The sequence below is a fragment of the Eleginops maclovinus genome, chromosome 18, assembly GCF_036324505.1.
Source record: "Eleginops maclovinus isolate JMC-PN-2008 ecotype Puerto Natales chromosome 18, JC_Emac_rtc_rv5, whole genome shotgun sequence".
In the NCBI taxonomy this organism is placed as follows: Eukaryota; Metazoa; Chordata; class Actinopteri; order Perciformes; family Eleginopidae; genus Eleginops; species Eleginops maclovinus.
This window is the reverse complement of record NC_086366.1, coordinates 5,506,199-5,534,064: the sequence shown is the minus strand read 5'-3', so window position 1 is coordinate 5,534,064 and position 27,866 is coordinate 5,506,199. Positions and strand designations below refer to the sequence as shown.

At 42.0% G+C, this 27,866-nt stretch overlaps 1 protein-coding gene and 1 long non-coding RNA gene across 2 annotated transcripts; both read left to right on the top strand.

The window, feature by feature from the left end:
* Nucleotides 1–1,535: 1,535 nt before the first annotated feature.
* Nucleotides 1,536–25,768, top strand: LOC134880434 (WD repeat-containing protein 49-like). Its single transcript, XM_063907374.1, has 17 exons — nucleotides 1,536–1,616; nucleotides 2,788–3,096; nucleotides 4,798–4,971; nucleotides 5,347–5,430; nucleotides 5,564–5,656; nucleotides 5,876–6,047; nucleotides 8,758–8,925; nucleotides 9,474–9,622; nucleotides 10,645–10,878; nucleotides 11,332–11,496; nucleotides 12,599–12,714; nucleotides 13,913–14,043; nucleotides 20,726–20,838; nucleotides 20,959–21,031; nucleotides 21,885–22,075; nucleotides 23,862–24,059; nucleotides 25,139–25,768. Exons 1-17 carry the CDS (start codon nucleotides 1,536–1,538, stop codon nucleotides 25,301–25,303), a joined length of 2,616 nt encoding a protein of 871 aa, XP_063763444.1. The 3' UTR covers nucleotides 25,304–25,768.
* A 311-nt stretch (nucleotides 25,769–26,079) lies between these two features.
* Nucleotides 26,080–27,145, top strand: LOC134880702 (uncharacterized). The gene is made up of 2 exons (XR_010167957.1): nucleotides 26,080–26,673; nucleotides 26,767–27,145. It is a non-coding gene; the product is annotated as an uncharacterized LOC134880702 (long non-coding RNA).
* Nucleotides 27,146–27,866: the final 721 nt, after the last annotated feature.

Below are 27,866 nucleotides of genomic sequence, written 5' to 3'. Positions count from 1 at the left end.
CAAGATATTGAAGGGCCCCATTATGCTTTTTGGGGGGTTCCCTCTCCTGTGTGATAGGCTAAGGGGCGGGACATCTCTAAGGGGCTGACCAATCACAAGTCAGCTAACCAATCAGAGCAGACTGATCTCTGGTTTCAGACAGAGGGTGAAACAAGGTGCTGCAGCACAGGCAGTATGAGAAAAAAAAGAAGAGCTTTTTGAACATTAAAGCATAGAGACATGTCCCAGTGGAGACACAAAATACAATTATGAACCTGGAAAGGAGCAGAATATGTCCTCCTTAAAGATATATCTATGTATAAGTGAAATATCTATTTCATGATTAAAAACCTGCTACTCTGAAGCATTTGTACACACTGTAAGGGCTGAAAAGCTACAGCTAACTTAACAGTGATGTTGCCGGGCCAGAAGCCCGTCATTGCAGCTTTTTGGACAGTTTGACTGCAGTGGATAATACTTTGTGCAACTTTAATAAACCCCAGACAGAAATCCAGCTGTGACAGTTTGGATAGAGTTGACTGGACGTCAAGAAGCTAGCCAACTTATGTGTGTTTTATTTGCTAACTGTAAGGAAGCCATTGTTTTTTTTTACAGCTTTTGTCTTAATACCAGGGTTGGGAGAGTTATTTCAAAAATGTAGTTCGTAATAAATGAAGAAATGCCGACTGGTTCTATGTCAGCAGCTGGCATCAGTCTTTGAGTATAAACATATCTGTTGCTGCAGTCTAATACTTGCTGACACTGTAAGTAAAGCTGTGGATCATATCAAGATCATACTGCAGATAATAAGAGGTATAAAAACACAATAGCTGCAGCAAAGCGTTGTTTTTTTCCTTTCACTACACACCCTGTCATCTAAATCTCCACTCAGTTTGACGCCACTTCCAGTGAATTTGTCTCGTAACCGTTTTTGTCGGGCTGGAATTAAAAAAAGGACAGAGATTGTCGACTTTTATCTCTCAGACCTCAAACACTCCTTTAATCACCAATCACACACACACACACACACACACACACACACACACACACACACACACACACACACACACACACACACACACACACACACACACACACACACACACACACACACACACAGGCTAATTTAACACACCCTACCTTTTATTCCTGCTGCTCTACCAGACACCAGTATTTTCTTTCACATTACCTGAGATAACAGAGACTTGCTTTGGCAGCCTGCCGCCTCCTCTTTGGGGGAACTCATTCACCCCTCTTTGAAAGCTGAGCAGAGGGGAGATGATATGTTGAAAATGAGAAGACCTTATTCAACAAGGACATGTTTCGGTAGGGTGAAAGAGAGTCAACAAAAGAGTTGCTGTCGCTGAGCCGCCTTATGACAACCCGCTGAGGAACAGCTATAGAAAGTATCGGAGAGGTATGGGATTACTCCAGCAGGGAACATCTTGCATCATGTTACACCTCGAGATGCGGCAATCTATTATTTTGTATTGAGTCCTTTATAACTGTCCTTGTCTGGTGTGTTGGCGATTGATTGACAGGTCGGAGGAGTAACCATGGGAACGAGGATGGAGGTGGCACAGCTTGAGGAAAGGATGAACATTGAGGACTACAGAAAGCTACAGGGCCTTTTCCTGGTGAGGGTTATTTTGTCAGTTTTAAAGACTTACTTTATATTACGCTTTTGCCTACGGTGGTCCACAGGTGCAAACAGACAGCAACCGCCCCAAACATTTCCATTTGGAGAAACGTACATACAAATTAAGAAACATCTAATGTAGCTAACCATCAACAAGCGCTCCAGTCCAAGCTGTATGCAATCTTTTTTTGTGTACCCATTCCCGTCATATTTAGAGCTTCCTGTAGCGTTAAGTATTTGCAGTGTTTCCTTTTTGCATCACTTTTGGTAAATGATGTCCATTTTTCCTCAAGTTGGTGAAGATCTTCCTTCATTTCTATGTGTTTTGACACATGTCTGCTTTTATATTTGCAACGTGTTTTGTGCTGTTGAAGCTTGTTTACACCTGTCGGCCACCATATTTAACTCATGCAGAAAACACTTAAAGAAGAGCGTTAGAACCTTTACTGTATATACGTTTACTACTTAAAGTCCAGGTCTCATATTCAATGTTTTAGAAACAAGAGAAGAGCTGTTGTGTCTTGTCAAAAATGTTAGTCTTGTCAAGGTTCTTGTTTGGGTCATCATGCCCCAGGTCTATGGTTGGTCATGTTTTATGTTTTGTCTAGTCATTTTTGTCTAGTCTCCCTCTTCCTGTTTTATTTTGGTACTCACCTTCTGTGTCTCGTTCCAGGTGTCTTGACTCCCTGTCACTTCCCTCGTCAGCCCCGCCCCTGATTGTTTCCACCTGTTCCCTGTTACCTCATGTTTAAATAGTCCTGTCTCCCCCTGTCTTGTGCCAGTTCGTCTTGTCCTGTCTGTGGGTCAGTAACCAGCGTACCAGCATTTTTGTTTATTAATCCTCCATGTGAGCGTCTTGAGTTCTTGTTTTCGTTGTGCATTTTTGGAAATAAAGTATTTTTGAATACTTTGAATCTGTCTCCTGGGGTCGTGCATTTGAGTCCTACTGCATTGTGTTTAAAGTTTGTGACAAGAGCTTGTTTTGTTCAAATGATAACAAGAGTTTTGTATATTATTGAGTGCTGACACCATGCTTTGTCTCCAGTGGTGAAGCAAGTATAATTTATACTCAAAATAGAAACAAATCCTCTGTTACAAGTGAAAGTCAGGGATTCAAAATCAATATACTTCATCTCATTCCACCACGAATTGGCTCCTCTCTCCTTCAGGACTCCTCGGGTGCTCCTCGCTCCTTCTCCCGAACTGAATTTGTAGATCTGGCTTGGTCCTCGGTTGGACGTGGCTCTAAAGAGGAATACTGCCTCCTGTTTGACAGCGTGGTCGTCACCCAGGAGCCCCGCGGCCTCCTTCTGGACGTCGACGTGATGAAGGAAGAGGAACGAGTCGATTGGGGAGGCCTGTCATGCTTTTTGCTACAAGAGCTTTCTGATAAAGTGAAGAACACCAGAACCAAAAGAGGGCCTCGCTGGAAGCCACTGCGCACTTTGACTTGTCCGCATCGAGACCCGGTTCAAAAGGTAAGAGGTCACTGATGAGGAGAGTTTCGGTGCTGCAATAGATCAAAAACTGTGGCGCTAACCCTCATGTTATCTGGAAAGCATTTGACATTGACTGACTGGAGAATCCAACATTTTGCTGACTGGAGAAAATCCCCATTATTAAACATTGTGCGGGGAAGGTATTAGGGACTTGCTCATCAAAATGGCCCACCTCTTTTTGAGATAAATGGCTCTGGACTCCTTTAAGTTTAACATCTATCAATTAATATGGAAATGAAGCGCCCGGTATAAAGCGCCGACTGCTGTGGATAAAATGATGGCTCACCACTTTAATCTTTGAATCCTGAGAATGTCAAAATGTCACAATGTTGTGTAAGTTGTTTTTCAAATGGGTTGAAGGTTTCGACCCCTCTAGCTTGGACCAGTGGACACACTCATTGGGCTTAAAGGTCTCTTCTGTTTGAAACAGTGTCAGTAAAGTGTGGCATATAATGTGCTACATATTTAAGGTCGCACTGAATCATGTTTTCGGTTATAAAATGCAATATGGAAGGGTTGCTTGTAGCTGGTGGAGACTACAACTGATTTAAAAAGAGAGTGAATGTTTTATGTGTCAGGTGGCTAGAAACACCAAATGACCAACAACTTTTCAGTGTCAGGTTTGAGAGATATTTTTATTTATTTATAAAAGCAATACACAGCAGGTAAACCATCAGAGCTCCCTTTGGTTTATCTGAGAACAAAAGCCGCCCGAAACTCATGGCATTATGCAAAGCGCTGTTGATGAATATGTAATTAGAACAATTAGAGATAAATACATGACACGCCAATCTGACAGATGGCCGGCAGTTGGCTGTGGGAACTGACTCTGCAGTAATTACATTGGTAGTATATCTCAGACCTGACCTCTTTTCTTAAGTATTAATAAACCTCTTCTTCCATTAAAGATATTCTATGTCTCTTCCTCTCACACACTCTCAACTCAAACCCTTTTTACTGCTGCTCTAAGTTCTTTTATTCTCCTAGCCAAGCCAATAAAATGGCATCATTCATTAAGCCTTTTTGTGTAGCACAAAAGAACGTGCACTACTCACAATAAGAGGAAGATTTAAGATGAAGAAGTTATTGAAGTGAGTTTCAAGGATAAAGCTCAGTAAGGATATGAACTTCTTTAAACTGAGATATGTGATAAGAGGCCCTTTAATGCTTTTGGGGTTTTCCCTTTCCTGTGGTGTGTAATATAGGTTTCTGTGCATGTAAATGGTCTGCAATTCCCAAGTTCCCTCTTTTGTCTTCCAACCCCCCGCGTGAAACGCCTCTATTGGACTCTTTTATTTACTTCAGGAACATAAGATAGTGACATCACTATCTCACACTCACGTGTTCTATTGGCTAGCACTCCAATACATTGTACATGACAGGCTAAGGGGCTGGACATCTCTAAGCGTTTTAATCACAATAAAACCGGCCACCTAAGCAATCAGAGCAGACTGGGCTCTGGTTTCAGACAGAGGGTGAAAAGAGGTGCTGCAACACAGGCAGTATGAGAAAAATAAAGCACAAAATACTGATTTGAAACAGAACATCTGTATGTCCTATGTAAGGCTGAAACACAGATTTAACTTAAAAGCTGCATCACAAAGAGCTGTTTGGAAGGTATTCTTTACAAAAGTCAGCAGATAATTCATCCAGGTTGTTTGTTTTGCGATGTCCCTCCAGGTGTTGTACCTGCAGAGTTCGGGTCAGTATCTGACTGTGAGTAAGGGAGGAACCGTGGGTCTGCGGGACAGAGAGGACATGTCCCTCCTGCACACACATCGACTGCAAAACAGCACGGTCACACCCAAAGACCTCTGGGTAACGGACATGGTGCTGCTGCTCAATGTAGACAAGGTGACTTTCACTTGGTAAAACACTTCCTGGTTATGTTGTGACATAGATTAAACAATAGACGCTGTACAGATGCAACCAAGCATTCCTCTCAACCAATGAATTATTGATCAGTGGTTTTGGTTAATGCCATTGCAGACATGAAGCCAGTGAACAATGCTTAGAGAAATACACATTCAGTAATAAGACCATCAATTATTGAACATATTTCACTAGCAATTCTTTGTCCTGCAGATTTGCCGGTGACAGAAATAATTTTGTTGCATAACCCACATGAAGACTTTCCAGTGTTGCTCGAATAATTAGTGAGAGCAATCCATATTTGATATATTTATTCATTTATTATTCATGTCTCTTTGTCTCCAATTATCTCTCTAGATAGCCGTGTCTTTCACAAGCAAGGAGGTTTGTTTCTATGACATTCTGTCAAAACAGAACTTCAGGTGCAAGTGTAAACTCCAGGTGACTATCCTTCATGCTTCTGTTGGTTTTGTATCGCACTCTGGATACTGATTATCCAACGTATATATACCTGAGAAAAGTGTGTATTGACATGAAATAAAATAATTGCACACACATTTGTTCTCCTCCCTAGGGTTTGAAGTTCACTCCCTGGTGTCTGGATTACTGGGTGGATCCCTCTGACCCGGACCAGGCCGTCCTCACCATAGGAGACATCGGAGGACAGGTAATACACAGAATAATAAGCAGTTGGCAACAAAGCAATCCAGCTCACCAATCGTGTGTGTGTGTGTGTGTGTGTGTGTGTGTGTGTGTGTGTGTGTGTGTGTGTGTGTGTGTGTGTGTGTGTGTGTGTGTGTGTGTGTGTGTGTGTGTGTGTGTGTGTGTGTGTGTGTGTGTGTGTGTGTGTGTGTGTGTGTGTGTGTGTGTGTGTGTGTGTTCCCAGGTCAGTGCTTTATATTTCACCTCAGCTCAGATCTCTTTGTTTGAGAGACTGAATGTGAGGACGGACTCAGATTCAGCAGACCTCATCCAATGGGACGAGCTGGTGAGAGGAAAGCATCGCTCCTGTTACACTGTCACACACCGAGCACACACACCTGCCTGGGTTAGAAAAGGTAAGAACACACACACATATCAAGTCAAGTTTAAAACACTATGGCTTTATTTTTCTTGTTGTTCTGTGTTTGTATATTTACGTTTTATTGCACGTTTGTAAATTGCTTTGGATAAGGCCTCAGCTAAATGAAATGTAATGTAATGCACCATGCCAAAAATATCCTAAAGTCGGGGTTTCAAAATGAGTTTCATGTTGGCTAAAGGAAACTTAAACCCTGCAGTTGCGCGGTTCTCTTTTGGGGCCTCGGGTTAAAATACCCTTTTATTCGTGGGACAAAATGAAAGCAAGGATTCAAAATCATTGGGTCAGAAAAAAGAGAACAAACACAGAACCTCACCTTCACACCTGGGAGGAGAGCCACTGTCTTTGATCGCCTGCTCCATTTTTTTCCTTCAGTATCTCTCACAAGAGGCTTATGCAACAGCATGAAAACGCTTGGGAGTGACACATAGAAACACATGCAGTGCGTCCTGAGTCATCCACTTTATAGTCTTGCATAGCCAGCCTTTTGACTATTGGCATAAAGTCACAGGCTGGAGGTCATGCCTCCTGAGACTCCCAACTCGAGCTGATGACGAAGGCGGGCGCTTTAGTTGTAGCTCGATTGCATCATTCGCACAGAGCCCGAATGGGGCTGTTGGATAATGACTCAGCGCTCAGACATGAGCTTGGCTGAGAGCAGAGATCCTGATAAAAATGAGGGGGAAAAAACATTTAAATAAGCATGACAAATTGGGGAAACAAAGGGAAACAATGAAAGGGGGAAACAGAGGAGACAGTGCCAGAACATTAAAAAGCACTGCTTAATTGAAATGTGCATGCTGTGTGTTTGAACCGACAAGAGAGTGTGTTAGGGTCTGCTGTGTGTGTTTGGGTGGGGGAATTAGGGAGTTTGTGTGACTGTATGTGTGTGTCTGAATACCTCTGGGTGCTGCTGCTGTTCTTTTGAAGTTGTCCGCCCTGCAGTAGGCTGTGTACCATTAGACATGGCTGGTTATTTAGACGTGCAAACCTTCAGGCTCACAGGCCACCAGAGAGAGAAAGTGGGGGGTGGGATGAAACAGAGTGGAAATTAGGAGGAAGTTGGAACCGAAACAGATCTGTAAAGATAAGGAAGTAGAGCTCTGAATGTGTGTCTTTGAAAGAGAAAGACATGAACAAATGTTGTGAACAAAGAAATGATCTTCAAGGACAGGATTTGAAGGCATTGGAAGGCAGTTTGCTTGGCTAAGGATTGCATGCTTTTTGCAGACGATGTGCTTCTTATACAGTATAGTGTCATCGGTCTGCGACGTTCAGCACTCATTGGATCGGTTCGCAGCCAAGTGTGAAGCGGGTGGGATGAGGATCAGCACCTCCAAATCTCAGAGACCCTGGTTCTCAGCAAGAAATTGATGGACTGTCCACTCCGAGTAGGGAATGATTCCTTACCGCAAGTGAAGGAGTTCAGGGTCTTGTTCTTGAGTGTAAGGACAATGCAGCATGAGATGAGCCAGCCCGTTAGATGGATGGACCGATGGATTAAGCACCAAGATGGTAAAATCTCCAGAAATGTGCAGCAAAAATGCAGAACCAAAGAGGTTTGCTTTATTTTAGTGCTGCCTTTTTTATTTTTATTATACACTCACAGCATTAAACTGCGACGCCACATACAAACCTGGCTTTAGCAGAAGTTCTGTATGCGGGCCTGCTTCACAAATAACTAGCTGTGTGATTGGTGTGTGTCACTGAAAGAGAGGAGGCCTCATTAATCAATGATAAGTCATACAGCGCTGTCAGAAAATCCACTGATCTTTTATTTTCACAGGCGGGAGGAAAGACGTGGAGTATGAAATGTAATCAGTCGTAATTATTTGCCCAAGCAAAGCGGCCGATCTTTTGACCTGCGACTGTCACATGCCGTCTCACAAGCCACACTTATTTGTGCAGTGTTTGAAAAGCCAAGCAGCCTCTAATGGAGACGTGCAGCATCCAATTTAGCTGTTTTCAATCAAATTGTTAATTGAGACGGATGGTGATGCAAGATCCATTACATTTTCTGTAATACCAGTGAGCAAATCAAACTAATTCTATGCTGTGCTGAGCGCCTGACGATCGGTTGGTCTACTTTATACAGCGGGGCTGCGGTCAATGCACATTTAGCACAGAGTAAATGTCCTTCAGACGTCTGGTAATGAAAACATTTTGGCATCAGAAGGATGAGGTAACTAATGGACAGCATGTCATCATCAAAATATGTTGCAATGTTGTTTTGCATTGGATTTGTTGCAGTTAAAAGTAATTCATTCCCTCCGCTGGTGCGTTATTGCTCCACAGAGAGGGGCTGCTCGGAAAACCCAGATTTCATTTCATCTCTTAAAATGAGATCATTCGGAGATCGTTGAGATTGAATGTGTGCGGATAAACATTTGAATGAATCATTGTTTCCTATCTTATCGTGACGTTCTCTGCTTCGTCACATATTCCCCTAAAGTCGGGGCTTTAGATTAGACACACTTTTTTGTTTATAACAGCTGTAAGACAAGGCGTTATTTACTACTGAATTTATGCCTGAGAAAATGTAAACATAGCAGAGTGTGCAAAATAATTGCAGTGTTTCGATTGAATTTAAATGCACAAACAATATATGTGAATATTTATCTCGGTCATGTCAAAAATAATAGTATTATTTGTTCGTTTTTCTGTCCTTTTCTGTCTCTGTCCTGCAGTACGTTACCTGGGCTCGCTGCAAGCCTTTGTGTCCTGCAGCACGCAGCCGCAGAGCAGCATGGTGATGGGCTGGAGGGAACAGGGGAGCAGGAGTCTACGAGTCACTTCCTTCTTCACAAAGAGAGGTGTGTGGGACATGGACCACCACCGGGAACTCAATCTGATAGGTGAGGACCCAAGTCACACCAATAACCCTTACTCTAATAAAAATAATAGTTATTATTCAGACAGTATGTGTATTGCAGCTTACATGCAAGAAACACAGCACTACAGGCTTTAAAAAAAAAGGAGAAAAAGAGTGGAATGAACTTTAAAACACTTTTAAAATGCCAGAGTTAATGCAATATAAGATGTCCGAGTAGGAAATTTGAATATTTTAGGTTTGAAAACCCAAAGACTTTTGCCTCAAGTGCACTCTTTACCAATCACCACCTTTTACTGATGTGAGAGTGGAAAGCAAGAGTTAAATTCTCAGTTCGTCCACTCAAGTTAATTTCATTTGTATCTGCTGAAACCCCAAATGTTTCTGAGTGACGAATAAGCAAATTGGAAACCACCCAATGAAAGAACCAATGCTAGATTTGATGGTTGCAATCACTCTCTATGAAGTGTTAGCCAATGAAATTGTATTCAACAAAGGCATATCTACACATACAAGACATGCTGTAATTAATGAGCTTCTATGCTAATTTTGGGACGGTCTGATTGGTTGTAGCCACAGCAGGTGTGGACCATCAGGTGTTGCTGTGGAACCCGTGTGTGACCTCGGAGCCGGTGTGTGTGCTCAGCGGACACACCGGCCCCGTCACCGCAGTCCGCTTCATGCAGGCTGAGCAACAACTGCTCAGCTACTCCCAAGATAAGGTAGGAGTGTGTGTAGCTCTCTGCTGGAACAGATAACGTCATGATGATGAGCGCTGTAATATTGATTGTGATACCTGGCTGTAATTACTGCAGAGGAAGGACGCCGTGGTGCAAATGATTGGAAGCCTATTTCAAACTGTTGCTGTTCTAAGAGCTATCACATTTCCTTTCTTCTTTCTGATGCAAAGAGGCTCTTCTTCGCCCCGTGTGTAGCGTCGCCTTTCTCTTTTGCTTTTCTTGAGCTGATGAATATTTTACAAGTGATTTATGTTCCACCTGTCTCCTGCTCAAACACCATCTGCCATTGCAAGAGACTCTAAAAGCTTTAACTCAGATTCTTCTGCAAGATTTCCTGGAACAGCGACAGTTCTCTTGTTTTGTGTCCTAAAGCGAAACGGCAGAGTTTTCAGTGATTTCTGACTAAATGGCATAGTCCTTCCTCTTGGCAATTATTGTATTTTTTCTTTAAGGTCTTGTGATAATTATAGTCTTTTATAGCATACATTTTTCTGTGTGGTGCTTCATACAGCTTCTACCACTCCAGCATATCAGAAAAACCTACCAGTTTTGATCGTACCTTGAAAATGTAATCAGCCCGGGGGAAAGAAAGTACTTCCTTTACTTTAGTTTGGCGGATTTAAAACAAATAAATCTGAATTGTTTCTTGTTGTATATGAGTATGCTTCTTTATGGTTTATTGCACTTATTGTAAGTCACTATGGATAAAAGTGATGGCTAAATGAAATGTTATGGAAGACGATTAGTGCCACATGTGAATCTGACTGAAAAATTGTGAGAAATGAGAAAAAAGGGAAGAATTCGGAGAAAAAAGTCAAAATTCTTAGTAAAAAATTGCAAAATTATGTGAAAAAATATCAACATTCAGAAAGAAGGCAGTCTCTGAGAAAAAAGTCAGAATCTGGAGTAAAATTCTTCGAAAAATCTCACTTTTAAGGATCAACGTGTCCCCAATCCTCTTTTGTGTGACATAATGTAAAGTAATCTAGATGTACATATTCCAGGTCCTGTGTTTTTGGGATATATCTCATCAGCTGTGTGTTCACCGCCTGGCCGGAGTCTTCCCAAAGACGCAGGAGGAGACACACACCCAACTGTTTCTCCACGAGGAGCGAAACCTCCTATTTCTCTCCTTCAACACCCTGCTCCTCCTGCTGGAGACCACGAAGGAGGAGAAGAGGATCAGCAGCCATGAGCGCCCTGTCACCTGTGTGCTGTATAACAGTCTGTTCAGACAGGTATGCAGCTGAACTGGCTCCCAGGGACTTTCTATTTCTTTGATGCTCATCTGTTTCACTCTGTGTTGAGCTTCATCCAGAGACATTAGACAGGAAGTTGTAAGCAGGATGATTGAGAGCTCCATCTTGACCTTAGAAACAACATTTTTATTCTAGTTGTTATTGTATTCATCCAAATAGCTCTTGCGTTCAAGACAAACATTTTGGAGTGGATATTCACTCTTGATACTCTTGTTTAATTCCCACTTGACAGCAGTATTAGTCACATGCTTTCATTAGAGGCTTAGCACTAAAATAAGAGTGTAACAAAGCGCGGAGAATTGTTCGGCTTCACAGAGAACATCAGTGGAGCCCGGCTCTCTCTCAGGCAGCCTGGAGAGGATCAAACTCTCTCTGATGATGGATGTCCTCTCTCTCTCTGTCTCTCTGTCTCCCCCCTCTCTCTCTCTGCAGGCCGTCAGCAGCGACTCGGCCTCCTCTGTGATCTGCTGGCGTGTCGACACGGGCCAAAAGGTCAAGCAGTTTCGCCGCTGCCATGGAAACGCGGAGATTTCCACCATGGCCCTGGATGGTACGCAGACCCGGCTGTTTACTGCGGGCACTGACGGGGAGGTCAAAGTAGGTGGATACACACACACTCATGTTAAGCTGTGAGTCCGCATTGCATTATTTTTGTCATACTGCCGATGCTGCAGCACCTCTTTTCACCCTCTGTCTGAGACCAGAGCCCAGTCTGCTCTGATTGGTTAGCTGGCCAGCTCTGTTGTGATTGGTCAACCATTTAGAGATGTCCCTATCATCAGCTAGGCAGTAGAAGCGAGTGTTACATCTTGATGTCATTCTGTACCAGAGGTAACGTAGTTCTGGAGGGGAACTTTGGGATTTGTGTCTTTGCAGACCATTTACATGCACACAAACCTATAAAACACACTACAGGAAGGTGAAGCCCCCAAAAAGCAGAATAGGGCCTCTTTAGAGCCTCCTCCGTCTCCTGGCAGAATCGTTTCTTGTGTGTTTTTTCCATTTAATTTCCAAATGTGGTTGTAATTTCGAACGTGTGGTGCTCGGTGAATTATTCCACATTCAAGCACTGCCTCCACGCTCAGTGTAATTGTTCTCAACAGATGAGTGCAGTAATTATACACATGGTAATCAATATAATCAACCACATGAGCTCTCTGACCGTGTGAGCCCTCGTGAGGATGCAGCCGTGTGCATCCACTGCATGTGCAAGCAGCGTCAGGTAGGCCTTCGGGGCAATTAGCAACACGATGCATCCTCTCTCCAATTTTCATCAACGCCGAGCCTGCAGTGCAGCAGTTTGGGCCGTTGAGAATTAAACACTATGACCTTTTAATGACGGCGTTCCCATCAGGCCAATCAGCGTTTGTCTTTGTTAAATGCCACAACACAGATGCAAACTGCGTCACCATGCAGAAATAGGAACATTTGGGGTTAAGTATTACCTGCACTGCCATGTTTGATGGATGGGTGGTAGGATGGGGGCTTTATATCTGAACAATATTCTCTTTTAAAATATCTTCTTCTTGAAATAAAAGCCCTGAGACTTTTAAGTAAATACTGTTTCTATTTCTATTTGTTTTACAGAGAAGTAAATAAAGTGAATTCTGCAAAAAGGAGTGACATGCAGGGTTAGGAGGTTTACTTTACTTTACAATGAAGCACATTTAGTTTTGAAGGAGTGTTATGTGTGTTGCAGGTATGGGACTTCAATGGCCGCTGCCTCCACAGAATGAACGCCGGCCTGGGTCGAGCTGTGGACATTTCACAAGTGCTGCTGCTGAGGAGGAGCATTCTGGTGATGGGATGGGACAGGTACAGTAGTGCCTTTTTGATTTATTTAAGTGTTAGTTTGTTGAGCTTACTAAAAAAGAATCGGCATGACGTCCAACTCAAACCCGCTGTGACGGGAGAGCCGCTGTGATCCCCCTCTGTCTAATGTGAGCTACACAGGGCTTATTATCACTGCTGCTATCATACTGCAGCTCTCTGTTCCTACAGTGGGGACCCTGTCCACTCTTTCAAACTCCTGTGACACTTCAACAAACTGGAGCATGCAGATAAATGCCTGACCTCCATGTTCACCTAAAGAACCAGTGCATGGTGGGAGTTATGGTGGAGGTAGTGATGGTTCTTACTGATGTCCAGTGGGCTCCGGTCAGTTTAACACATTTTCACTGCCATGTGATTCATGGTAATCATCCACACTGGAGTCACAGGAGGAAGTTGGGGTTGGCTCGATGTGTGTGTGTGTGTGTGTTTATGTTTGCCCGCTCCCGCTCTGTCTGCCTGCCTACGACTCAAAGCCAACAAAACATCTGGACTCTAACGACTATCACTACCTTGTGCGTGTGTGTGTGTGTGTGTGTGTGTGTGTGTGTGTGTGTGTGTGTGTGTGTGTGTGTGTATTCTTATATCCACGTCACATCTGCTCTTCAGCATCATTGTTTCACACCCAGTGAGCTGATCTCAGCAGTGTGCCATCATCAAGTTATACGACTCTTCTTTCTCTGTCCTCCCACACACACACACACACACACACACACACACACACACACAAACACGCACACAAACAGGGGTAAAGAAGATACAGCTGATGACTCTCATCAGTCGTATTATTTCCTTGCAGCGCAGTTTGTGTCTCTTGGCGTCGTATGAAAGACTTCCGTTGACCCTCTGCTGCTCACACCGTCTCCTGCAGGCTGAGAGCCCAGCATCCCACTGTTTCACATATTCCTCAGTATGATACATGTGATTTCATTTCATGTAACTGCACCTCTTAAGCAACGGTCTTCTAGCGAAAGAAAGTATACCTCTGAACGTCCAAATTGACCAATTAGAGTTGAGTATTCGACTTAGCCGTGTAATAAGGCTCTTTAAAGCGTGTGGTTACAGGTGGTGCTCCATTTGCCTCGTTATATAGGCCTACAGTAAAGAAAGTCTTTAAGAAGCTTTGTATTGGAAACACAAAGCTCTGAACCTCATACCTTCTCTCTCCTTCTCTCCTCTCCAGGATGTTCACAGTTTTCCGTCTGCAATCCTTCTCTCAGTCTTACGTTGAACCGTCAGAGTGGAAGGGAGGCGTTCAGCATCGCAGCGACGTGCTCTGTGCTGCCTTCCAGCCTCCACAGACGCTGGTCACAGGTGTGTGTGTGTGTGTGTGTGTGTGTGTGTGTGTGTGGGAGGAAGAAATGCAGCAGTCTTACTATGGAGAGGTGGTGAAAAATAAACATAAGTGAACTGGGAGTGTCAGTTAGAGGAAGCTGGAGGAGAGGAGCAGAACACACTGACAGAGAAATCGAGGAGTTAACTTTGAAGAAGTTTCCAAGCTCACACACTCGTGAATCTGGCTTTTTGTTCCCGCTCCAACTCCAACTATTCATTTCCTTCCGAACCATTTCTCCCTCCAGCTTTGAAAAAACACCCACTCTTATCTACCTATCCACCTCCATCTCTCACTCTCTATACTTATCTCTAATGTGGACACGTCCCAGAAGGCCAGAGGAGGTCTGCAGTTTATATCAGCGCTCGCACACACATCGGTAAACTCGAAACTGAAATTCCAGAGCGTGACGTAAACTGATACAACTTTTGAAACTAAAAAGCATGCTGCGGTAAATACGGTGTTTGATGGCTATGGAAGTGAACAGCTAGTGGAGGAGTGTCAGTTCAATCCATTGGGCCAAATCTGAGAATGCGACGAGCTTCTTGGTATTTAAAAGTATGTTTGCATACTAAATACGTTCAGAGAGACCAAGACCAGTTCAGTCTTTTTATCAATTATGGCTATATACTAAATGCACTAACGACTTGATTCACATTATTGATTTAAAAATGATTGCATTGCTTCAGCTAAGAAAAAATAGTCCGTTCCACTGCGTACCAACGACTGGAACTGGACAGCAACATAACTTAACTTTTGTTTACTCCTGTCTGTCTTCTTCTGCTGTTCCCTTTAGTGTTTACTTCCTGTCGGTCTTCTTCGGTTGATCTCTGTTGATCTTTTTCTTCTCCTTACTGGGGACAGTTTAACCATCATGAATCCAAAGTTTCCTGCTCTCCACAAATATAAAATGAATTCAAAAAGTATTCCTGTGTGTTTTCTGACGGAGAAAGATAATGTTTGTGGTCCACAGCTGACGCAAAATTGACCGGACTTCTTTTTGCGGATTGATATGACTGCACATAATATATAGTCCCTTGATCAGAGTGTCCTTGCAGTCTGCTGTCCTTATCAACGGTCTTCTAGCAAAAAATAACAGACCTCTGGAGTGTCCAAATTGACCAATCAGAATCGAGTATTCAACGTATAGTTCATTTTATCCTTTGTTAAGATGTTGATAGTTTTAAAGCTTGCTATCGTCGTTGATTGATGTGACAGAGCTTGCCAAACAGGATGAAATACCAAAGGAAAATCCACAAAACCATAAAAAGCTGCAAAAAATCTTGCGCACAAACTTTGTAAGCGCACAAAGGTTTGTGTAAACTCAGTAGTGGAATGGAGTGATTGAAAGGAGAAAAAAACCCAACTTCCATTAGCCAGGGTTGACCGGTTGGTTTTTTGACTACTACGTTTTAACACGACTCTGTTGGATGATCATTTTGACAGGAATTCAGCATATTTTCTGCAATGCATGATCCTATCCTTTTACTTTAAACACACACAAAAGCATCCCCCCTGCTGCTCCAACCTACTACTTTTGCAGACAAACACAAAACAATGATGAAAACAGAAAAAGAAATGTGGTGGTCGGAGCAACTGTCCCTGGAAGCTTTCTGTGGGTAGTTCCTTGCTCACACAGAAGAATAAGGATAAAGTATATGAAAGTTTTCTTTGGAAATATACTGAGCTTGATCTCCCCTTCTCATTAGACTTGTGCAGAGCATAGTACTGTATGTGCTTTAAAAAAAATCCTATATACTGCCTGACCTTTCCACTTCACCTGCTCTTAATACAGCCCTAATTAAGAACTTAATTAGGAAGGAGTTTGCCAATTAATGGGCTTTGACATGTAAAGGTTTCGGCCTGTGGTGAGGGAAAATGTCAGATCTGAACAAAGAGGAATTAATGAAGCTATTGCTCCTCTAAGGAATGAAATACTGATTTATTTAATTTAAAAAGCATCTTTGTCTTTCAGCAGCGTGACAAGGGACAAAAGCTAAACTGACAGTTTTTAATTAGAACATTTTCAATTCATTACACCTGTATCATCTTAATTTACTTCATGGAAATTGATTGACATGAACGGAATGATGCTTAAATTGTCAAAAATATTTAAAAAAAGGTTTCCAGTCGCACATAAAACATGAAGCTATTTCCAGCAGAGAGCGACGTGTTGAGCTGGAGTCCTTTGAAAACAACACCACTTACTTTAATCAGCAGATAACAGCTCCCAGTTATATTTCATTTCACTGAAGTTTTTATATTTATTTCATTTTTATATCCAAGGCTTTGTTATTTTCTTCCATCTCTCTCTTCTCTGCATGAGCCCTCATTCTTAATTTAAGTCATGAAAGTGTCTTTAGTTTTTTTATAGAGAATCAGAGGAACTCTTCTCACATGTTGTTTTTAAATGAAAGCAGACTTCACAATAACTCAAATGTATTATCAAAGTGTGTTGGTGAAAAGGAACGTCATCCTGAGATCAGCACAGTCTTTTTGATTCTATTATTATTATTATTTCACGTTACACTCTGTTTCATTTATTCCATTTTACATATCCTAGCTTACTTTCTTTTGCGCCGTTGTGTCAATGTCTGTTAAAGAGGCTCTATTATGCTTTTTGCGGTTTTCCCTTCGCTGTAGTATGTTATATAGGTTTTAGTGCATGCAAATGGTCTGCAAAGGCTAAAATCCCTGTGTTCCCTCCAGAGGGAGTTTCTCTCCCACACACACTGAAAGACCTCCACTGGACTCCTTTGTTTACCTCCAGAACATAGTGACATCACTATGATAAACTTGCACTTCTATTGGCTAGCGCTCCAACCCTAAAAAAGTGCATAATAGGGCCCCTTTAAAAAATAATCCTAAATCATAACTTCCCCCTATGCTTTAATATCCTGTTGGATCTTTTTTTCTGGCCAATGTGCAGATGTGATGAATTCCTATCTTTTGTACTATTTGTAAAGGGAAGCAAAAGGTGGATGTGAATCTTCAAAGTGCTTTTGTCTACTTTGACTATTTCTTTTTTACACACTCTTTCATCCCCAAATCTGTCGAGCACAAAGACATCGTCTTAAAGCGATGACGCATCAGTTACGGTTGCCAGCACATTTCTTGAGGGTTGCACTGAGTTATGCTGTTTTCACATCCAAGCACACATGCTGCCAAATGCACGTGTTAGCTATGTGCCAAGTGAAAGCGCTATCAAGGCCACCAGCGACAAAAGTCAATTTGTAGTTATTTTGGACACACAAGCTCAGGACTGTGTGTGTGTGTGTGTGTGTGTGTGTGTGTGTGTGTGTGTGTGTGTGTGTGTGTGTGTGTGTGTGTGTGTGTGTGTGTGTGTGTGTGTGTGTGTGTGTGTGTGTGTGTGTGTGTGTGTGTGTGTCCCAAGTTTAATGAAGTTGCAGAAGCAGGAGTGTTTGGCTGATGTGGGACTGAAGCCTCCTCATCCATATTCAGAGTCTGAGCTAAGGTTCCGCTTGGCTTCTCACACACAGACACTGTCACACACACACACCTACACACACGCATACACACCCAGCAGGGTACTTGTACACAGGGGTCCTGTGTACCTCCCTCAGTCACTACCCCCCCCTTTCTTTTCACTATTCCTTCTCTCCTCGGATCCGTTAATCCTCCATGGCTGAACACCTTCCAAGAGGAACAACTCCTCTGAACTTTGATGGGTTGCCAAACATGTTTTAAGAAATGGAAATGCCAGCATGGAAATTTGAAACATTGAATGACAACTTTCTTCAAGCTAAATATTTCATCCTTTCAAGTTGGTGAGCTAAAGGGGAAAGTAAAATAAAACCTTTGGGCGGCTCCGCAGGGGGAAGTCTACATGTGACCTGCTTTATCAAAATAAGTCACACCAAACCATAAATACATTTGAGTTGTATACATCGTTGGAAAGAGGAGAATCTAGCTTTTCAATGATATCCTTAGTATTTTTTATCTCCAAATATTCAGGAAATAAGTTGATCCGTTTGCCGCTTGTCATAGCACATTGACGGTGCGGTGCTGATCAGAGTGAGAGGGATCACTGAAGTTGTCACCCTGCTTTAACCATCTTCAAAATATATTTATTTTATAAATATGGCGCTTAAAGTTTGATATACCACAAAATAACCAGAACAATATACAACCACCAGAACTCTGATCCGCCTCATGGCATTATCCACTATCCAACTGAAATGACAGTTAAGTTGCATTGTGGGTAATTTAGGCTCCATGTTGTTGAAAAGGATGGAAATACTTTAATTTAATATTTTTCCAGCTCCAATTTTTATAATTAATCATTGTGAAAATGAGGTGGATAGCTACACCCCATTTATCCCTGCCAGTCTCTATCATACACAAACACACACGGCATGATAAAAGTCATTTGAAATATAGACGCTGGCCGTGGGCTGCATGAATAATGCAGACGACCCACACACTCATAAACTTTATGCCTCCTATTGCTCACACACATCTTCAGTCGCTAACACACTCCTCACATATCTCATTAACTCCTGCTGTTCAACTGCAGCCACCTGATGAGATTCCTGCCTCATATCATAAACACACACTGGCTGATATATAATGTATATTGCATTATTTGAAAAGCACTTTCTCTGAAGGTGAGTGTGGAGTGGTGGTACAGATGGTTGCTGGGGACGGACATTGAGCTTCTTTTAAATAATAATAATAATAATAATAATAATAATAATAACAATAACTTATATTGCGCCTTTCATGGTACCCAAGGTCGCTTTACAAATAGGGAGGGGAAAAGGGGAGTGGGGGTTAGGGATCAAAGGACTTAGTGCAGAGAAATTATTTTAGGTGCTTTTTGAACATGTGCAGGGATTGGGCAGAGCGGACGTGGAGTGGTAGACTGTTCCAGAGTGTGGGAGCATTGGCAGAGAAGGCCCTGTTCCCAAAAGTTTGCAATCTGGTGCGGGGAGTGGCCAGCAGGTCCTTTTCAGAGGACCGCAGGGAACTTGACTGAGTGTAAGGGTGGAGGAGATCTGTGAGGTATTGTGGTGACAGTCCATGGAGAGATTTGTAGGTGAGCAGGAGGATCTTGTAGTTGATGCGTGACTTGACTGGCAACCAGTGGAGCTGTTGGAGGATGGGAGTGATATGCTGCCAGGGCTTTGTGTGGGTTAGAACCCTGGCAGCTGAGTTCTGGACATACTGGACTCTGCTAGGGGCCTTGGTGGGCAGTCCAGACAGGACACCGTTGCAGTAGTCCAGACGGGAGGTGATGACAACAACATCCTACTTTAAATCACCTTTGAAGTGGTTTAAAAGTGGTGGTTTGCATGATTCAACAGCACAAGGAAAGCAAAAGGACGTGCATTGACACGTTGCATGAAACATAATAATATACAATGTATTAATGAGTAATAATCAGAATGCGATCATTGTGGTATCTAATACTGAAGGTAGATTGTCTGAACTGTGTTCAAAAGAACAAGGCCCATCACACTGTGGAACCAAGAGTTTCAAGGTTGAACGAAAGGCCAATTTTAGTGGATTCAGCTAAAACTGTCCTTCACCTGTAGTTAATGGGGTATGAAGTAAATTATAGTAAAGTGGACAACAGTAAAACTCCTCTCTACTATGGTAGAACACAAACAAGGTCAAGTTTCAGTCGGAGTAATGAAAACATGACCATGGACACCTGTAAGGAAACGGGACCATGGAGACCTGTAAGGAAACGTGACCATGGAGACCCATCCTAGTACTAGGAGCAGTGGGCAGCTATCGTGCAGCGCCCGGGGAGCAATGGGGAGGGGGGATTGGAGGTGTCCGGTGCCTTGCTCAAGGGCACCAAAGCAGGGCCTAGGAGGTGAACTGGGACCTCTCCAAGTAGCAGTCCACTTTCCATATTTTTTCAAGTCTGTTTGGGGACTTGAACCGGCAACCCTACGATTCCCAGTCCAAGCCCCTACTGACTGATACTGACACTGCTGGACAACTTCCTGAGCCACTGCTGGACCTGTAGGGAAACGTGACCATGGACACCTGTAGGAAGCGTGACCATGGACACCTGTAGGAAACATGACCATGAACACCTGTAGGAAGTGTGACCATGGACACCTTTATGGAAACGTGACCATGGACACCTTTATGGAAACGTGACCATGGACACCTTTATGGAAACGTGATCATGGACACCTTTATGGAAACGTGACCACGGACACCTTTATGGAAACGTGACCATGGACACCTTTATGGAAACGTGACCATGGACACCTTCATGGAAACGTGACCATGGACACCTTTATGGAAACGTGACCACGGACACCTGTAGGAAGTGTGACCATGGAGACCTGAAGGAAGTGTGACCATGGACACCTTTATGGAAACGTTACCATGGACACCTTTATGGAAACGTGACCATGGACACCTGTAAGAAGCGTGATCATGGACACCTATAGGAAACGTGACCATGGAGACCTGTAGGAAGCATGACTATGGAGACCTGTAGGAAATGTGACCATGGAGACCTGTAGGAAGCATGACCATAAACACCTGTAGGAGACGTGACCATGGGTGCTTTATCTATAAAAACACTAATACAACTTTTGTTTAACAATATGATCCCTGGCTGTTTTTGCATGTATTGTGAGCTTTTGCACAATGTGATGCTTCTCTTGTGTGCAGGAAGCTATGATGGAGAGATTAAAGTGTGGAACAGCAGCACAGAACATGCGTTGAGGAAACTGCGGCCACTTACTGAACACAGAGAAGGCAAGAAAACTCAATTTAACACAAATGTTTTATTTTGAAACTGTTAGGTAAATGTTTTCCTGCCAGTGATCAGTTCTCTTTCCTTACTTTTGCTTCATTTCTCGGTGCATTGCTTTACTCATTTCCCAGAAACTCATCCTGGTGTGAATGGCAAAGAAGATGCCGATAACTGCTTCGCCATCACTAGATTGTTCTTTATACCGGGACGCACAACTAAAGGTGAAATATTGAAAACAAAAGAATGCTCTGTATAATCCAACGGAAGAAGATTCGTGCCACATGAGAACATTTGTTTTGAGTTCTGACTTCTGGGATTCAATTCAGAATTCTGCCTTTTTCATCAGATATCTGACATCTGATAATCTTCCCATATCAACCTTAAATAGGTTCTGTGATGTTTTGGATACGGCATATTGTTTGAGTAAAAATGCAAGGAAACTTCAACACAGGAGCTCTTCCAAAATAAGGCATTAAATACAAACAACATTCCTTTTACTCAAAAAATTCAATTCAAATCAAGACCAAAACCAGGTGGTGATTCCTCCTTAATATGTTGATGCCAAAGCCAATTTAAACTGTGGTATAGCCTTCGATTTGAAGAGTTGTAGTTGATGCAAACAAAGTGTAGTTACCTCCGAGAGTTCTGCAATCAAAAGCCTTTTTTAAATGCAGTATAAAATGCATAAACTGCACAGATGCACTGCTGTGTTTGCATGTTATAAAGACAGTTAGGCTTCGGGTATGTTGTGCTTGGTTACTTTAGAGTAGCATCAATGATTGTTTGATGTGCTGAAATAGCTTCAAGTTTTGCGTTCCTTCTATTCATATTCAGTCCTCAAAGCTCTCTTTTCTGTGTGGTTTTACTTTAACTATCCTATGGCCTGGGTTTTGTGTTGAAGTTTGATTGCTGCTTTTTCTGTCTGTAGCTGCTGGGTAAAAAAAACATCGTCTAAACCTTGCTGCTCACACTGATTGAGGCCGCTAAGTGTGTGTGCATTGCTAAGCATTCGTTTAACTCCAAATCCAACTCATTTTGCAGGATAACTACTGTATATTCCCATATTTCCAACAGGTGGTGCAGACTTGGTGTCCTGTGGAGGATCAGGTGTGGTCAGACTCTGGAACACCGCCCACAGCCATCTGGTGGGACAGTTCACAGCTCACAACAGCGACCTGGGCTCTATTGTTATGACCGTCAGTCCCTGCGGGAAATATTTAGTCACAGCTGATAGAGAGGGGACACTCAAGACCTGGGAGATACAGGTGGGTAATTGTCGTAATCACTTGTGTTATTGTGTCCAGGCTGCATGACACCATGACATTAAAAGGGAATTAAGAGACAAGCTTCCTTTTTATTTTTGTAAGATCAGGCTTGGTTTTGTTTAGTCTTGAAAAAGCCAGACAGTGCTTTTATTTTCACAGTCTGTAGCTTGCTTGAGTACAAGCAGACAAGTCAATCATGTAGAAAACATCTACTGATATATTACCAGAAGGAGGGAATCTCCTCATCTTCTTTGGTTTTTAATTTTGAGTTGCAGAAGCTGTTTAAATAAATGGGAGGAGTATTTTTTTTTGCAATTTGCATTCCCCTTTCAACACATATTGAAGTGTTTGGCAAATCACCTCAACTAGATGAGGATTAAATCATGACTTCCAGCTGATTTAGCTGATTAGAGATTCACTTCAGCACATGACCTCTTTAAATAAACACATATTTGATAGCTGAAGAGTTTCTGATGCGTCAGAGAGGCCTTTTGACTTTTTGACTCCGACTATGGAGACTTGGATGGTATCATTGGTATCAGGTATAAGGCGTAGCTGCATCACTGTCATGCTTATAATCACAGTAAAAGAACACCCTCACGGGTGTTATTGCCACAATATTCAGAGCTCAACTCTCTGTCACAGTTTATAAGAGGGGATGAATTCAGATGGGTGCGTCTCATTTGGCTCCCAGTTTAATTTATGGAGATTTATGTATATATGTAGCATAGTTGAAGAAGTTAGACAAGCTCAGTGCTCGGGAAGCAATCCTGTCCTTTGGCAAGTTTGTAATCAGCTGGATGACTAACATGATTGCACCGTATACAGTGCTCTCAGACGGGACATTTCTGCAGTTCAGAACCAGCTCTCGCCCTAACGTGATATATCTCATTAGTTTGTGTTACCTCTTACACAACATGCCAAAGTATTCATGTAAATTACAATAGATGGACTGCATGTTTCTCTTGCAGAAAAACAGACAAGGTCACTTCTTTTTTTCAATGTAGATTAAGTGGATTAATCTCCCAAGAATTAGGATATCAATCTTTGCTTATAATTTGCTTGTATTATGTTGAATTAATTTGACTATAATGTTTGTTTCAGACACTTTTTAAATGTTAACAAAATAGCAAACAATCACTTGGTGGCCCCGTTGCAGTACCTCTTTGACCCCCTCTTGTATATCGGTCTGCTTGACTCCGAAATGTATGTTTCCAATATTTCTCCAGGTAGTGCAGTTAGTGACAAAAAAAGCTTTATTCTAGCTTTTACAACTGGAAGTATTAGCGGCAGGAAGCACGGTTTAGCAAAGAGTCAACAAGCTAACTGGCTAACTACAGCTATTGAATATAAAAAAAGAGGATAGTGTTTATTTCAGCCGGCAAAACAAAAGCTGCCTTTACCTATTTCTATCTGGAATCAAAGCAAATCGATAGGCAAGACAAATAATTAATTTCCCTAAGGATAGTTTATATTTATGCCGGCGAAACAATGTTGCTTTTGGTCACTTCTATTTGGAATTAAGCACACATCCGTTTCAAACAAGATGTAGCTAGCTAGCTTGCTATAGCTCATAGGCCTTCAATCAGCAGTTTTTATCTCGGCAAAAGATTGCAGGTTTTGGACGTTTGTATCGTAAACCTTTGAAATACATGGGAGCAATAGCTTAATTTAGGGGGGGGGGGGGTGCTTATGTCTCACATTAATCACAGTAAAATACACTTCTATGTACATCCAGCCTGAACACGGTAAGAATAACTTGCTGCTTTGCCTCTCTGTCCCTCAGGATTATTGTCTCGAGCTACATGATGGAATAACAGACCACCCTCCAAAACTACTGAGCAGTTTCCGCCCGCACCTCGACCGTGTGATGCACTTGGAGATGTGTCTCCATGGCGACAGACTCCTCATTCTCTCAGCATCATCAGACTGCAGTGTGGCACTTAGCTACCTGTGTGGAGATAACGTGGGTCTGTTCGGACAGGTACCCACACACACAAATACATCAGGTCATTTAAGTGCACTGCAGCAGCTTCAGTTCACCTATACGTGTGTGATTTTATTACCTCATAGCACTGATATTGTTTCACACTGTCAAGGTAATGGTCTCAGATCTTTGCGGTTCAAACAAACAGTGGTGCAGGCTGCCTCTAATAAAGACTTTACCTCCCACTCTGCTGCAGGCTGGTGGGGGGTAGCATCCAGTTGACGAAATGGATGTGAAACCCAGCATCAAGCTTTGGTTAGGCGTGTGTGTGTTTGTGTTGAAGGACGCCCATATTCAGTTCGCCGGGGGCAGTGTCTGCTGAGTGTTGCTTCATTTCAGATTGCCTTAGGCCCACACTGACACACACACACACACAAGGCCCACACGCAGACCTACAAATCACAACAACTTAAAGAAAAACATGCATTAATAAAAGGCAATCATGCGTGTACACCCACATACAAAATGCCACGCTGCATTAGCTATTGTTGGATTCACACATTATCGGAGGTGAAGGATGGAAATAAAGACCTTATTCAGCACATCAGGTTATCAAAGGATACACTATTAATTATGAATATGTTTTAGAAGATGCAGAGACAGTGACTTGCATTAAAGAGCGTCCCACTCCAGTTTGATGAGAATTCCTCAGGGAGATGAGGCTGCGTGTTTCAGTACTTAAATATACATGACCCCAGCAACTCAATCTGCAGATTCAAAGGAAGCAATATTGTGGTAATCTTGCTCTGATCCAAAACGTTCATTCTGTTTTGTCTTATGATACCATAATACTGTTTTGTCAGATCAAGTTTGAAATGTTTCTTGCATTTCAGTAGCTCCATTTGCGACATCAACAAGGAAACAGACTTTTAACATAGCCATTACAATCACTGAGAGTCATGTTCAAGACCCTTTAATGTACATTTGATGTGGGATTTGTCTACTCGCCCCAATGACCTAAAGCTGCAAAGAAAATAAATGATAGGATAGAAGATGGTCTATCAAAACACTCAAGTATGTATACGAGAGTACCTGCTTTCCTATAAAAGAAATAAAGTGTTCACTGCTCTACATAGGAGGAGCAATGGTGCTTGGAGAGAACTGGACCTCTGCACCCACAGCAGGAAGCAGAGCGGAAACAGCAAGAGGAGGAAGGCAAGAGGTCACCTCCAGCTGCCAGTGAGACACTCCCTGACCCAGGACCCTCTGCAGGGGGTGGGGATAAAAGGGGAGGACTGTAGCACTTTCTAAGGAGTGGACAGCAGAAAGCATTTATTCCGCTGAAGAGTAGAGTCTTAAGTGTTCCATTTTCCCTGTGCTGTTGGACTCTAAAGTATTGTCTCCTCAGAAACCAAATAACTGTATTCAATTCTGGAAAATTTAAGAGAATGGAGACAGAAGCTCGTGAGATTTATGTGTTTTACTTGCAAGCATGAATAGAAGTTTGCACAATTACGTCGATTGGTGATACAACACATACACACCTACACGATCCATTAATTTCAGAGAGAGCTGTAGGAGGAGAAGGTGTCAATAACAGGAAATCTAAGAGATATATATCTTCTATTTTCTCAGAATTTAAACAATGGTTATATAACTGTGCTGTTTTGCTATCTGCAGCGGGTGTACAATTTTCTTGAGCTTTCCTGGAAGTTAAGCAATCGTTGCAAATTACAAGGTTACTTCATACAGACTGAAATATAGAGTATGTATTGACTCAATACAACTCGATTTATTATATATTGTTATGCTATTAAAGCTGCACATTAGTGTGAACTGTCCTGTAGGTGTGGATTTTTGGGGGAACAGAAACATTTGATCATGATAAAAGTGTTTGTCAAGTTTGTCTTGATATGATTAACTCTTGCTCCTTATATAGTTGTGATGGCCACAGCCACACAGGGTAAACAATTACATTGCACCCACACCTTCAGTAGATTCACTTCAGCTGCAGTAAAACATGCAAATTAACAACACACATTTGATTCAAATGGTAAACTCTTTAGTTGTTTGTAATCAGACATTACTTAGTTTATTTTTCTCTGGATTTTTGGGTAAATAAAAAAACCCAGTTTCTTTATTCCCCCAAAAAATACTGTTTTTTTTTAATTTACCCCAAAGTACAAAGAGAACATTATAAACCAGAATTCTCTACTAAAAAACTTGGCCTATAAAAGAGGTCAACAGAAAATACCTCAAATGAACTTAACAGGTGTTAACTCAACAAAATGATCTGCTATAATGACAGACCAAGGAACCTATATAGTGGCTCGGCCAAACCAAGTAGAAACCAAGGGGCAATTAAGATTGGCAGCATACACAAAGGACACTGACAAAACCCAAATCCCCCTTTGACATGGAAGCCGGTGGTTTGTCTCAATCCGTCCCAATTGGCTGCTTGCAGTATTTATAAGTCCTCAGCCACACCTTTTGCTGAACCAGGAAGTAACCTCCTCCAACGAACACGGTAACTCCAAGACAAAGAAAGTAATTAATACAAACAAATACTTATGTTAGCTGTGTCAGATTACAATCAACTAAAGAGTTTACCTTCGAATCAAATGTGTGTTAAGTGGCATGTTTTACTGCAGCTGAAGTGAATCTACTGAAGGTGAGTGTGCAATGTAATTGTTTTACCCTGTGTGGCTGTGGCCATCTCAATAGTTAAAGTACTGAGAAAACCGACTCATTATTTATCTTGTAGACAAGACAGTGAATAATCATGGCTGCCTTTTTATAACCACAAAGAAATACTTCCAATTCTATCATTTTTACGGAGAAATACTACATTCAACATTTTGTTTTCAGGGAAGTGTGTATTCTGTTTAAGGTTGGAAAGTGATTATGCTTTTGCAAAATAAAAGTCTGTAAATGTTGCCAATGATCGATTCTCAAAGTCCCTCCTCTACTCCCATTTGTTGCCAACGGAGTAGCTCCAGGCTACATTTGGCACCATGCTTTTTATTTTCTGGTTTTTCTACATTAGTGTGACTAATTTTGTATGCCACAAATACTAATGAGGTGGTTGATGTATGATTGTGAACTAATTACTGTAATCATTAAACTAAACTTTAAAGCTCTGAGTATTTATTTAGTGTGTTTACTGGAGAGACGTCTTCATGCCATCTTGCCAATTATTTTCCTTTCTTTACTGACCTTTAATTGATGTGAAGTATACAACTTTTTGACACAAAACACTCCTTTTTCACCAACACTGGCTGCTGCTGTTTGATGAATTTGTGGCAACATTTCCCCCAGTTTTAGCTGATCTGGAAGACCCCTGAGAACAACTTCCAAACCACAAAGATAAAAATAATATTAACTTGGAGAATCTAACCTCTAATGTATGTCTGAAAGTCAAAACGGCTTTTAAATTGTGAATATAAATAATAATACATGCCTTTTGGACCAGAAATGATGTTTTTTTTCCAAGTAGAACTAGCTAATAAACCAACTAAACCCTGCGGGAATTACGCGAACGTTAGCCAAACATAAATTCTAAAGTACTGAAATCTGCCCTAATGCGGGTAAGCCAGTGGGACGATGTTTTTAATATTCACTCCAGCTGGTTTCTGAATTCTCAAAATCAGCCTTAATCAGAAAAGGTAAGACAGCAAATAAGTGTGTAAAAGGTCAATATTTGTTAAAATGAGTTGTGCACCAAACTGAAGAAGAACCGAAACGACCCGACTGCAGCGCTCTGCTTTCTTAAGCCCTAAAATAAGAGTGTCTTAACACCTGATTGGCTGAAAGAGGAAATGCACCAAGCTGCTCTCAATGATTAATTAGCAGTCCCTCCACACA